The sequence below is a fragment of the Podarcis filfolensis genome (assembly GCF_964270895.1).
Source record: "Podarcis filfolensis genome assembly, chromosome: 6".
In the NCBI taxonomy this organism is placed as follows: domain Eukaryota; kingdom Metazoa; phylum Chordata; class Lepidosauria; order Squamata; family Lacertidae; genus Podarcis; species Podarcis filfolensis.
The window spans coordinates 37,020,292-37,033,251 of record NC_139609.1 but is presented as its reverse complement, the minus strand read 5'-3'; the positions used below and the strand labels follow the sequence as shown (position 1 = coordinate 37,033,251).

The 12,960-nt window shown below is 41.4% G+C and overlaps 2 protein-coding genes across 16 annotated transcripts in view; one reads left to right on the top strand and one right to left on the bottom strand.

Moving 5' to 3' along the window:
* LRRC7 (leucine rich repeat containing 7) overlaps window positions 1-8,283 on the top strand; it is a 194,600-nt gene extending 186,317 nt beyond the window's left edge. The window contains exon 27 of one of the 6 annotated variants that reach the window (XM_083620903.1): window positions 7,982-8,283. In XM_083620903.1, the coding sequence (XP_083477029.1) occupies window positions 7,982-8,118 (137 nt within the window). In that variant the 3' untranslated portion in view covers window positions 8,119-8,283. The remainder of the gene's footprint in view (window positions 1-7,981) is intronic. The other 5 variants (XM_083620895.1, XM_083620905.1, XM_083620902.1 and 2 more) reach the window with 5 other exon arrangements.
* Window positions 1-12,734, bottom strand: part of LRRC40 (leucine rich repeat containing 40) — a 34,291-nt gene extending 21,557 nt beyond the window's left edge. For 9 of the 10 annotated variants that reach the window (XR_014549730.1, XR_014549731.1, XR_014549732.1 and 6 more), the window contains exons 1-9: window positions 11,288-12,724; window positions 9,865-10,046; window positions 9,379-9,452; window positions 8,666-8,795; window positions 7,340-7,463; window positions 5,622-5,764; window positions 4,515-4,687; window positions 3,253-3,343; window positions 3,103-3,148 (exon numbers count right to left, since the gene is read on the bottom strand). Coding sequence is in view for 7 of the 10 variants with exons in the window: in XM_083621012.1 (XP_083477138.1) it covers window positions 3,103-3,148; window positions 3,253-3,343; window positions 4,515-4,687; window positions 5,622-5,764; window positions 7,340-7,463; window positions 8,666-8,795; window positions 9,379-9,452; window positions 9,865-10,046; window positions 11,288-11,438 (1,114 nt within the window). In the remaining 3 variants the exon portion in view is untranslated. Of the gene's footprint in view, window positions 1-3,102; window positions 3,149-3,252; window positions 3,344-4,514; window positions 4,688-5,621; window positions 5,765-7,339; window positions 7,464-8,665; window positions 8,796-9,378; window positions 9,453-9,864; window positions 10,047-11,287 lie in introns of all 10 variants that reach the window. The other variant, XM_083621013.1, reaches the window with a different exon arrangement.
* Window positions 12,735-12,960: the final 226 nt, after the last annotated feature.

The following is a 12,960-nucleotide window of genomic DNA, read 5'->3' as shown; positions in this document are numbered from 1 at the left end:
ATAGAAAATTGGGCTTGTAATAACTTTATATTTTGTTTTATAGTCTCATCACCTGGCTTAATAGTTAATTGTCTTTCATTCTCCATTAACTGTACTAAAATCTCCTCCTTCTTTTTCTCTTTTTCTTTTCTTTGATGGCTGTTTTTCTGAATTAGAAAGCCCCTCATGACGGCTTTCCCTGCGTCCCAAACCGTTTCTAAAGCTGTCCCTTTATTTAAATTCCACTTGAAGTACTCTTCAATTGTTTCTTTTGCCTTAATCACTATCTTTTGATCATTAAATAGAGATTCGTTCATTCTCCATCTAAGTACTCTAGCCTCTTTACCCTTTAACTCTAAATATACTGGGTTATGATCAGATATAGTCTGTGGGAGAATTTCAGATTTGATTAAGTTCTGTATCAATTCCTTAGTGATCCAAATACCATCTATTCTCCCCCAACTCTGGTTAGGATTTGAGAAAAAAGTATATTGTTTTACAGTAGGGTTTTTGAATCTCCACGCATCAATTAGTCCCATATTATCAACCAAATCAAAAAAAGTCTGTGGTAGCTTGCCTTCCTTAATCTCTTGTTTTCTTGTTGATCTATCCAGATTTGGTAACACCACCCCATTAAAGTCACCCATCACTATCATTTTTTGATCCATCCACTCTGTTAACTTAATACCTAATTCAGAGAAAAAGACTGCTTTTCTGTCATTAGGTGCGTATAGTCCGACGACAATAATCTTTACTCCTTGAAACATAATCTGTACTACAATCATTCTCCCTTGTTCATCTTTATACAGTAATTTTGGATCAAGTTTTTCCTTTATATATAGAACCACTCCTCGTTTCTTAACTCTATCTGAAGCCACAAAATCCAATCCTAATCTCTTATTGCTTAAAATTCTCTCATGCTTTCTTATTACGTGAGTCTCTTGTAGGCAGATTAAGTCGAGGTTCTTTTTTAGTAAAATATGCGCAATCTGGTTCCTTTTATTTTTATTGTTGAGTCCATTCACGTTCCAGGTCAGAACTTTTAGAGCCATCACTTATATGCAAATAATAAGATAACAAGTCTAAATTAAATCTACTGTTTTTTATCGTCTATCTCTTCTCCTTCCCTCTCTTGTCCTGAATTTGTCTCCCTCTCTCCTTCTCCACTCTCTCCGCCTCCGTCCCCACTCCCCGATCGTTCACCCTCCTCCTCCCCCCCCCCCATCTTTCCGAGTTCTTTCTCATATCTTCTTGCAAATTTTTCTAATTCTGAAGGGTTGGACAGTTTGAATCTTTTTTCCTTAAAATAGAATGAAATTCCTTCTGGAAATTCCCATCTATATAGGATCCCATTTTTCTTCAGTTGGTTAGTTAATTTTTTGTAGGCATCCCTCCTTCGAAGAAATCTCGAAGGAATTTCTTTGTATATGATAATTGGATTTCCTCCAATATATAACCTTTTGTTATAATTCTGTTTCAGTATTTCGTTTCTCATATCCATCGAATTGAACATAACTAATACATCTCCTGGCAATCTTTTCCCCCTGGCTTTAGCTGATTTTGTTTTTATCCGAAAAATATTTGCCAACGAGTAGCTTATCTCTTCTTCCTTTCTATCTAACCAGCTTGCCAGCTCTTTCACCATTTTAAATCTTATGTTCTCATTTGTCTCCTCTGGGAACCCTCTAAATTTCAGGTTTGCTTGATTCTGTCTCAACTGGGTCATTGCCATACTATCCAACAATTCTTCCTGTACTTTACCTATCTCCTTAACTTCTACTTTAATCCTGTCCAAATCCCTCTTATTATCCTTCGTGTCTTTTTGCACCCTTTTCATTGAGTCCTCAAGCACCTTGGCTCTTACTGATAGATCTTTAACTTTTCCTGTTAATTCTCCCACCACCCCCTCCAATCTTTTGTCCAACGTATCTTGTACTTCCAGTAGTTTTCTTTCAATATATTGCTCATTATGTTTAAATTCTTTCCTTATCTCAACCATTAAACTGTCATAGTCCTTGATTTCCCTCCCCTCCTTCCCATCTTCTTGTCTAGATGGCCTCCTTTCTGATGGCGTTCCCACCCCCTTTTTCATATTGAAAACTCTCCCTCCCCTGGCTATTTCCTTATTAAGTAAAGGAACACAAGGAAGTTATCAGCTTCAGTCAGAAATGTCATTCTTAATTCCAAGTTATCCAGTCATCTAAGCCTACTTATTGGGGCTTAATATCATTTGGATTATAAATCTTATTAATACAAAAAATATTGGTGAATGTATTTTGGGAGGGTACAATTTATAACTTCCCAGTGTTCTTCAATACTGAAGTCATGTGTGACAATCCAGAGAGTGACCTTAAGCATATCCACAACTTTTTGCCTTTTTTCCTTGGAAAAGCAAACTATTGTATCACAAACTGCTGCAGAAATTTCCTCTAGATTCTAGGGCAGTTTGCTAAGTAGTGCAGGGGACTGTCATGCTCAACATTCAGAGCTAGCTGTAGGAAATGTAGCAATTGCTATATTTGCATCTTCCACCTCCATGTCCATTTTAAAGAAATACAGTGGTACCTTGGCTTACAAACTTAATCCGTTCCGGAAGCCCATTCTTAAACCAAAGCGTTCTTAAACCAAGGCATGCTTTCCCACAGCAGTGGGGGACTCAATTTACAAGTGGAACACACTCAACAGGAAGCAGAACATGTTCTTCTTCCAAGGCAAAGTTCACAAACCAAAACACCTACTTCTGGGTTTGCAGCTTAATCCAAGTTGTTCATAAACTAAGCAATTCTTAAATCAAGGTACCACTGTAGTAAACTATTAAGCTGGTACCTAGTCAACATGTGATTCCTCTGGACATTGTTTCCCACTGTTCTATTAACACTGAGCAAGAGTTTTCAATTTATTTATGTAAGAATTTATTTCTATAAGAATTTATATAACAAGGGATGTACTTCATTCTGATACATACTAAAAACCATCTCTTATGTGGGACTTGGAAAAGACAAAAGATATGCAACCAGGTGTGAACAAATAGATTTCTAGACATAACAAGATCGTGAAGAGTTAATCTAGCTAGTCCAAGAGTTGATTTAACTGTAACCTTATCCTTACAAAGAAAACTTTTACCTTGTATTTTACTTCTAAGGTATTTCAGAATTTCTTGCGTCCCTTTCTGAAAAGGAAGAATAAAAGCACAAAAAGCTTGTCAACCACTTGCATCTTTTGAATCTTAAGGGGTAGAAACAACTCAAGACAGTATGTAAATTATGCTCTTACTTGTACAACATCCCTTCGGATTGTCCTTAAAGGGTTTCCTTCCAGCCCCAAGAACTTCAATTGAGATAGGTTTCCTAGCTTGGAAGGAAGGCTGCAGAGAGAAGAATTCTCTTTATAAACAACCTCAAAGCCAGAAGATGGAAGCAATGCTCAGTTCAGTTATTCAGGCTTGGCTACAAACTACCATATTTTTCACTCTATAAGACGCACCTGACAATAAGGCGCACCTAGTTTTTAGAGGGGGAATGCAAGGAAAAAAGTATTATTTAAAGGGAGCGCTGAGCAGAGCCTGTATGCATCCCAGGCTCTGCTCAGCGCTCCCTTTCACGAGCCGCATGGAGCGTGTGTGCGGCGCTTGCAGGCTTTTCCCTGAGGAGGGAGAAGGGCAGCCCGTCACTCAGAGAAAAGCCCCCACACTCCGTGCGGCTCTTTAAAGGGAGCACAGCTCTTGGGGGCTTTTGCGGGAGGTGGGGGAAGTGACAGAGCGCGCGGCTCTGTCACTTCCCCCACCTCCCGCAATAGCCGCACGCTCTTTAAAGGGAGCGCGGCTATCCCTGGCTCCCTGGATGAAGGCACCCCGCTGCCCTGCGGAGGCTTTGCGCAGCTAAGCCAGAAGCTAGAAAAGCGAGAGGGATCGCTGTGCAGCTGTTCTGTCTTCTGGCTTAGCCGTGCAGCCTGCATTCGCTCCATAAGATGCACACACATTTCCCCTTACTTTTTAGGAGGGAAAAAGTGCTTCTTATAGAGCAAAAAATACAGTGAGTGCAAACAGTCACAAGCTCCTTCTATTCACTGATAAGGAAATATCCAGTTGAGAATCCCCCTGGCAGAAGGGATGGGAAAGGCAATTTTCACAGGTACCTCCATGCCACTTCTCCGGCTGTTCTGAATGATTTCCCCAATCATCCAGAGCAGAATTTAATGTGGACACTGCTCTTGTGGGTACACAGAAATCAGTGAAAGATGCCTCCCCCCACTTTTGCTGACGGGAGCACACTATTAGTGGAACTTTCACCACTGGTTAAGATCCAAGCCCTTGCATTCTGAACCTCGTTAATTAGAGCATTATTCATGGTTCAATATTACTTTACCAATTAATAATAATGTATTTCAAGAAACAGTATGGTCTGAGCATTTGCTTTTAAATTCAGTAACAGTGTAAACTTGCTCCAAACTAAGGAAGACAACTAATTATCATTATTTCTACCTCGCCCATTTGGCTGGGTTTCCCCAGTCACCCTAAATAATGCCCATAGTCTTACCTACTAATATCATTGTTGGATAGGTCTAGTCGCTCTAACCCCTGTAACAGGGTTATTTCATCAGGCAGCGATTTTAGCTTATTATCTCTTAGTTCCAATACACACAAAGAATTCAGATGTTTCAGATGGTCAGGTTTTAACACTTCAATCTGATTTTCACCAACATGCAACTCCTAGAAGAATTTTAAAAATGAATAAATCGCATAATCTATCAATTCTGTATCAAGGTTAATCTATTACATAGGAGGCAAGAGTCGTATTTTTACATATTTATTGAATTTAGAGTTTTTTAAGCAGATAGTCTACAGCACACACGTCCAACTCCCTAGAGACTGTGATCTACTCCCAGTATAAAACAACTGACAGTAATCTACCCATTGTCACTAGGAGGAGGGACCAAATTTGTTGACCTTTTTTTTAGGTGAGACTACAGTTGCTCCGCTAATAACAAGCAGGAGCAGCAATACTTTCCAACAACAGCAGGGGCAGAGCCAGTGATCATAAGGAAGCCCATGGTCAACCACAATCAACAGCGATCTTTCAGGTATCAACCTGTCGATCGCGATCAACCTTTCGGACATATAGCTGGTCTATAGTTACCTTGTAGAAACTTAAGTCATTAGAGTTGCTATATTATTCATTTACTAAGCTGCACGGAACTCAGCCAGAGTGACTTCTGCATTGGATTGGCCCTCACCAGGCTTATTAGAATCTGAATAGAAGTAGTTTTCATTTGAAAAATGTTCCATCCACACTTGAACAAAAGCTTTATGTGCATGTGTCACTGGGATGCCCCTCTCTTTGAAGAAAATGCTGCCTGAAAGCACCATGTTAATTGTTAAATGCAATGTAACCCTAGCATCACAAAATAAAGCTTAGAATCCAATTTCAGAAGCTAGCTGCATTAACTTGACCACTTTTATTTCAGTTTCACCAACATAAAGATTAACTTATCCTTAATTGCAACAGGCTTCAGAAAAGATAAGATTCAATACCACAATCTATACACACACAGGCATCAAACGTACTGAGAATAAATCTGTTTTAAAAGATGTCTTTATTGGAGCTTACATATTTTAGGTAATATGTACTGAGAATAAACCTTACCTTTAAAAATTTACATGAAGGAAGGTCTGGCAGGTAACACAATTTATTTCTCCTTAGATAAAGCTGCTCTAATGATACCATATTGGCCACTTCAGGAGGTATTGTTTCCAGATAGTTTTTTGAACAATCAAGCTGTCTCAGACCTATAGAAAGGAACATAAGAATAGCTATGCTGGATCAGGTCTTAGGCCCATTTCATCTAACATCTTGTCCTCACAACAGCCTACCAAAATGCCAAATGGAGAAACAAATGGAAGCATTAGAATTAAAAAATAGGGTGGCTTTACTAAATACAAGCACCACACAAGAATATTTTTTATTATACTTCTGAAAGAGGCTTCAAATATTTGCCGGCCAAGCCAAATATTAATTAATGCAAAAGCTGTAGAATATATTGCTGGATTTTAAAGTTATAACTACATTAGAATCTTCAGAATTCTTAGTTAAGAGCTATGCCACTTGGGAATAAAAGACAATGACTCACAGCTGAGGAAAACCCTCTTGTGTAGGCAAGAAGGCACTTCCACTTACAAGGCGGAGTTGCCCCTTTTCCCTCTGCGAGTTTTCACACTGTTTCACACACTGTCTCAGAGGATCCCAACAATAAGGAATGACTTTTCAGAGGGCTTGGTAGTCTGCAATGTGAATGGTGAGTGGGAAAGCCCTGTTACATGAGCAGAACTCTGCTCATGTTTCTTTCAGTCCAGACCATTATTTCTAGCTGTACAAAGACACATAGCTGTTAACACATTTCTGAATACATGCTGCCCCACATTTGGAAAACTATTGCTTTCTGCTGTGAATAGCTCACATTGCATGCAGATTACAATGCAGAGGCACTTTACATATAAGCGTTTTCTCATAACTTGTCACAGGAAAGTCTTACTTCTTACCTCAGAGAGGTTAGGCTGGCCTCAACTAGAGCCAGGGCCTTCTCGGCTGCGGCTCCAATCTGGTGGAACGCTCTGTCACAAGAGACTAGGGCCCTGCGGGACCTGACATCTTTCCGCAGGGCCTGCAAGACAGAGTTGTTCCACCAGGCCTTTGGTCAGGGCACAGCCTGACTCCCTCCTCTGGCAACCTGCACAAAATTTTGCTTAATGGTTGCCATCAACTTGATTTTAATTAATTTTTATAATGAAATATTTTTAGAATGTTGGATTATTTGATTGTTTGATTATTTGATTGTTGTTAGCCGCCCTGAGCCCGGCTTCGGCTGGGGAGGGCAGGATATAAATAAAATTTATTATTATTATTATTTATTATTATTATTATTACTGCACTGTGAAGACCAGTTCTGTTGGACTACCAAATTCTGGTTAAAATTGAGTGCCACACTTTCTCAACTACATCAGTGGTTCTCAATCCCTTTCCCCCATGGACCACTTGAAAACTGCTGAGGGTCTTTGCCAACCACTTAATGATTTATCTGCCTATTGTAGCAACGGTATGCACAGTGCTAGATGTTGTGTGGTTGTTGTTGTTTTGATGTTTTATATATATATTTACTCTATTTTTATAGGCACACTATGGGCCACCTGAATGAAACTAGTGATTTGCAGACCAGTTTGGGAACCACTGATGTACATGAACATAAAATTCCTTAGAGAAGAGTGATAGCAATGTACTTTTAAAATGAAGTTTCATTAAACCCCTACTACCAGGAAAATAAGACAACAAAAAGATTCCAGTCAAGTCATGATTCAAGGCTTCCTTACCTTTCATTGCACTGATTTCTGCTGGCAGGCTCTTCAAATGATTACAAGTCAAATTGAGCCGCACCAAATTTGTTAGAAAACGAAAACTTGTTGGGATACTAGAAATACGGTTGTTGGAAATATCCTAAAGAAAGCGGAAAATAAAAATTGATGTTATGGTTTAGAATGGCTACATAAGAAAATTGTGGTGATGTATAAAAAAGCCAAGTAGTATCGGTTCAGCACTAAGTATGAGAACATGGCACAGTTATTAGTCAACACTTGCAGTATTTCCACCCTGGTTCTTTTTCAAATGAAGTCCCAGAATTTCTTGTTTGGCATGGCCAGAATGCAGTAGTTCCAATGTCAAAGGGATTATAAAATAGCAATATGAATGGCTAGAAGCAATGAATGGAATATTCACTTGGTAGACGACATTCATAAGCCTCATCACAGAAATACATTGTTTGAAATAAATATGATTTACTATGTGTGAGCAGCCTTCTCAAACATGATGGACAATTTTTACACCTGCTTACAAGGTGTAATATCGGTAGCTTCTCAGTTTAGGAAAAAGACAACAGGGGAAGGGACAGAAAAATGTTAAACTGGAAACAGTACGGAAAAAATGGATTACATTTTCTTCCTCTCTAATTATGTTAGAACGAGTGGACTTACCCAAGAAAATTGACCAGCTGAAGATTCTGGGCAGACAGAATAAAGTACTTTGCAAAACATGCATCATGAATTGGAATTCACTGCTACACAATAAGGTGACTGCCACACTCAGGTATCTTTAAAAGAGGGTAAGTCTATTATTGGCTATTAACTGTGATAGCTATAAGGATCCTTGATGTTCTCAGGTAACCGATCTCTTAATAAAAGCTGCAAGGTGTGGGGAGATGGGGACAAGAGAGGAAGGCTGTTGCCTTTCTAGTGAATTTCTGGGAAGCATCCCATTGGCCAGAGTTGAAAACAGAATTGTTGGCCTTATGAAAGAGAGTCAAATTTTCAACACATCCCATGAGACTTCTGAAGGAGATAATTGATTTTTTTAATTAAAAAAAACCCACACATAATTAATCAGCTTATTTTTAAATGAATCAGATACAGTAAAATAAAAGATTTGACAAATCATACCATTTTTGCAAGCAGTGTCATACATAGAATTTAAATGCTTTCATAACAAAACTGTCAAACAAGCACCAAATGACTATTAATATGGGGCTGGTAAATCAAAGGTAAGAATTTTAAATAACAGTACCCATTCAAGAGTTATGCAAGTACTGAACTAATATTAGTAACCAAAACACCACCAGAATCATCATAAAAGTCTTCTCTACTTACCAACTCTTCCAAACTAATAAGCTGTCCAAATTCCTCAGGCAACTGATTTAATTCATTGTGCTGCAGAAGCAGACTTCTTAAATGTTTTAGTTGGGTAAGCTCCTCCAGTATATCTTTTAGTCTATTATGGCTGTTGATAAAATAAAAATTATGAAGAAATGCATTAGTAAAGAGGTAAAGGGACCCCTGACCATTAGGTCCAGTCGTTGCCGACTCTGGGGTTGCAGAGCTCATCTCGCTTTATTGGCAGAGGGAGCCGGCGTACAGCTTCCGGATCATGTGGCCAGCATGACTAAGCCACTTCTGGCGAACCACAGCAGCGCACGGAAACGCCGTTCACCTTCCCACCGGAGTGGTACCTATTTATCTACTTGCCCTTTGACGTGCTTTCGAACTGCTAGGTTGGCAGGAGCAGGGACCGAGCAACGGGAGCTCATCCTGTCACGGGGATTCGAACCACTGCCCTTCTGATCGGCAAGTCCTAGGCTCTATGGTTTAACCCACAGCGCTACCCAATGCATAAGTACTTTGTTCTAAAACAATCTTGCCTGTTTGACTGCAAATGTTACACGTCCACAAGAACCTACTATCTACACATAACTAAAAACTAATGTACTTAAACTTTCCTCACCTCAATCTTCACTTTAAAGATCTTTAAACTTTTTCCATTCCTTGAACATGTCCTGTGTACAAAGTTTGTACAATATATTTACCTCACATTAAGTTTCTGGAGATTTTCCAGTGTTCCTATAGCAGAAGGAAGAGATGTCAGTTGATTATCATGCACCTAAAAATAAAAAGAATTTGTCAGCACTTTTACTTACTTCAAAAAAGTAAGAAATCAATTCCTCCCCGTACCAAACAGTTTAGGACCCAAGCATTACCATCAGCCACTGCATTATATTCTGAACTATGTCTGAAAATATGGTGATAAATGACAAAGCTCTTTAAATCTCTCCAGTTTTTATTTAACACATTGTTAAATTGTGTTTATTTATTTTACTTATTTCGTAAAATTTATATACTACTTGATTGCATGAAGTACACAAAAATGTATCTTTAATATAAGATCTATGCATATCCCTGAAGATTATGAAACACAACAAAGCTCTTACAGAATGAAAGAGGCCTATTTCCCCCACTTTTCATCATCACAGTAGGAATATGAAAGAAACATTAATCAAAAATATTGTACTCACATCCAGCACAGTGAGAGCAGGCAACAGCCTTAGATCATCAGAAAGACACTGCAGTTTGTTCGAAGATAATATTAGTTTGGTGAGATCGGTTTGCTCCCACCACCGTTCGTCAGCACTAAAGGAGAGGTTTTGCTTCGCCTCTTCTGGAGTATCCAAGTTTATTCGCCATACATGTGGAGGGACTGGAGGCAGAAAAATGAACACAAGAAAAGCCCTTCTGGATTAGACCTAAGGTTCACCTAGTGTAGCATCGTGTTCTCTGTGGTCCACTAGCAACCTACAGTATGGGAATCCCACAAGAAGACACCACTTGCGACTTCCAGCAACTGCCTCGAGGTAAGTAGGCAGTCACCAGAGCAAGTAGCCACAGACAGTCCATGAATTTGCCCAAACATCTTTTAAGACAACCTGAGATGAAGCAGAAATGGTTGTATTCAACTCCCCCCCCTCTAATGAAACCCACCGAAATCAATCGACCTCGTGTTAGTTAACTTCAGCACTCCTACTCCGAGTAGGGCTGGCGCTGGATGCAACCCAAGCTCTCCTCTTCCCTTCGCCCAGGCTTAAGAAATAATAAGCGGGTTCTTCCCCCAGTTGCTGACCTCCATCAAGCCCCCCACAGGAAAGGCACATTATAAAGCTTCAGAGGGATAATAAAATGATGGCCAATGCCCATTCAAATGCCCCCAAACTGTGGTAGACAAGAGGGAGTGGAGCAAAAAATAAAGAGACCAAAGATACAGAATGTCTGTGGAAGAGGGGAGACCCTTTCCGGACTGTCTGAGAAAATATTATGATCAAATGAAATCGCAGGCAGGATTTGAAATATAAGCAAAGGAAAGAGAATAATAGTAAGAATCATCATTATTATTTATTTGTACCCCATACAAATACTATAGACAAATGAAATCTCAGGCTGGATTTGAAATATAAAAAGGAGAATAATATTTATTTGTACGCCGTACAAATATCTGACTAGATAAAATGAATGTAATACAAATTATATGTTTTAGGGGGGAGAAGTATTGTATTTAAGGCAGTAGGTAAAAGATTTGAATGGAAACCTCACAGGGGGAGGGAGTCAGAATGTCAGGAGAACGCTGTATTGAAATTGAACTGCATTTGTTAAATTGTGTGGAATTTTTTTTAAAAAAATATTTAGTATTATTATTATTATTATTATCAAAAGAGGGAATGAAGCCGCCCTCAGCTCAGCACACGCCCCTGGAGTCCTCGGGCCCCAACCAGCGCTCTTTCCTCAGGAATAAAGCGGGAAGCAGCCGGGCGCGACCTGAGGGGAAGACGCGGCCTCCGCGGCCGACAGGTGGGGACCGCCCGGTCCCCTCAGGAAACGCAGCGCAGCGGAGGCAGCCGCGACCTCGGCCCGCGGAGACGGGGGAATCCAAGCGGCAGCCCCGCTCACCTTCGGTCAGCCCGCGGCCAGAGAGGTTCAACTGGCCGCTCTTCCGCGCCGTCCGGATCAGCCCCTGGGGCACCGCCGCAGCGCCGTCGCCCGCGCCCCGCCTGAAGCCGGCGAGAGAATCTCCCGCGCCTCTTCTTCGCGCCCCGGACATGGTCTCCGCCGACCCGCTCGGCTGCCCGCACCGGCTGAGCCCCTCGGAGCGCAGCGCAACGCCGGGTTGAAACGCGGGCCCGCCTGCCTTTGCTCGCGTCGTAGGCGGTTGGCGCCTCCTCTTCCGCGCGGGGAGGGGAGCCGCCCCAGAGGAAAGGCCTGACTGAGCTCCCGTCTGAGCTTTAGCTGAGCCGGGATTTGCTTTTTTATTTTAACCGGGAAGCACAGCAAGATGGCTATAGAGTATATGTCGGCGGCTTTTCTCCCTGAAAGTATGCACGCTGAAGTCATAAATAAGAAGAGCCTGTGTAGTTGGACTGAGTGGCAGAGCTCACTGAGCTGCCCCATCGAATGGGCAAAATGAAGTGTGCGTGCAAGACGCAAATTTAGTACCTAGAGACGAAGGTCTCCCAAGCCTAAGGTGCGACTCCCTGGCAGGCATCGCCTCAGCTTTTTACAAATGAAACGCTGTTTATTCCGCTCACCATTTCCTAAGAGACTGTTCTGAGCCTGTGGAAGAGTTCTGATATACAAGTCGTGTTATAAACGAAATTCCGACTCTAGGAATAACTTTATACATGAGCAACTCGGGCTAGTATCTGACGAAGTAAGACTGTAGTCCACAATGTGCGGACATTGGGTTGCACCATTATTTATTTCCAGATTCGATAAGCATCGGATGTTTTTTACAATCCCAGTGTGGGAAACAAAGTAATGACAATCAAGGGAGCAAAACGAGATACAAACATTGCAAAAATCATATAAACAGGTCCGACGAACAACTCAACATTTCTATTATAAGGTTAAACAAGCAAGCTACAGCAACAAAATTGCTATTACCAATTTAACCAAACACTCAGGTATAAAGAAACAAATCATTGAAACTGAATAAACAACCAATGGTCTTAGCAAACCCCTCTGTTCCCTCTCACACAGAGGGCGTGCAAAGAGAATCTCTCATTCTGTTGCTTTTGAGTTAACTTAGCATGCATCTTCCCCCTACCCTTCATAAATACTTAGTCCAACTTTCTGTCTAATGGCTGCTAAACAACCCAAGGAGCTTGTAATGCGAATGGACCCTGCTGCAAATTAAACACACAGAGAGATAAACAGATAGAGATAAGACTTGTTCACTCCAGTTAGTCCTGTCCAAAGCCAGGCAACCCTGCAGCTCACAACCCCAGCGCCAAGTAGCTGCCTTAGTAAATAGCAAAGCGTTCAACGTGACGCGCCTCCGCAGAAAACCTAAGCGCGATTACCGCTTCGAAACCAAAGGCACATCCGAGGCATGCGCAACAAAGTGTTCTATGGAACCCATACACACGCGCGCGCCGCGCTAAGAATCAGAGGGAGTGGGCATGCGCAGGACGCTAGTTCTGCGTGTCTACCGCGGCTGGGCGGCTCGCTTTGAGCAGGCGCAGGACTGAAAAGGCTCTTGCGCCGAGGAGGCGCGGGGTAGGGCCGCGGAGGATTGTGGGATATTGCGGCCCAGGCTGGTTGGTGGCGAAACGATCGCTCGGCGG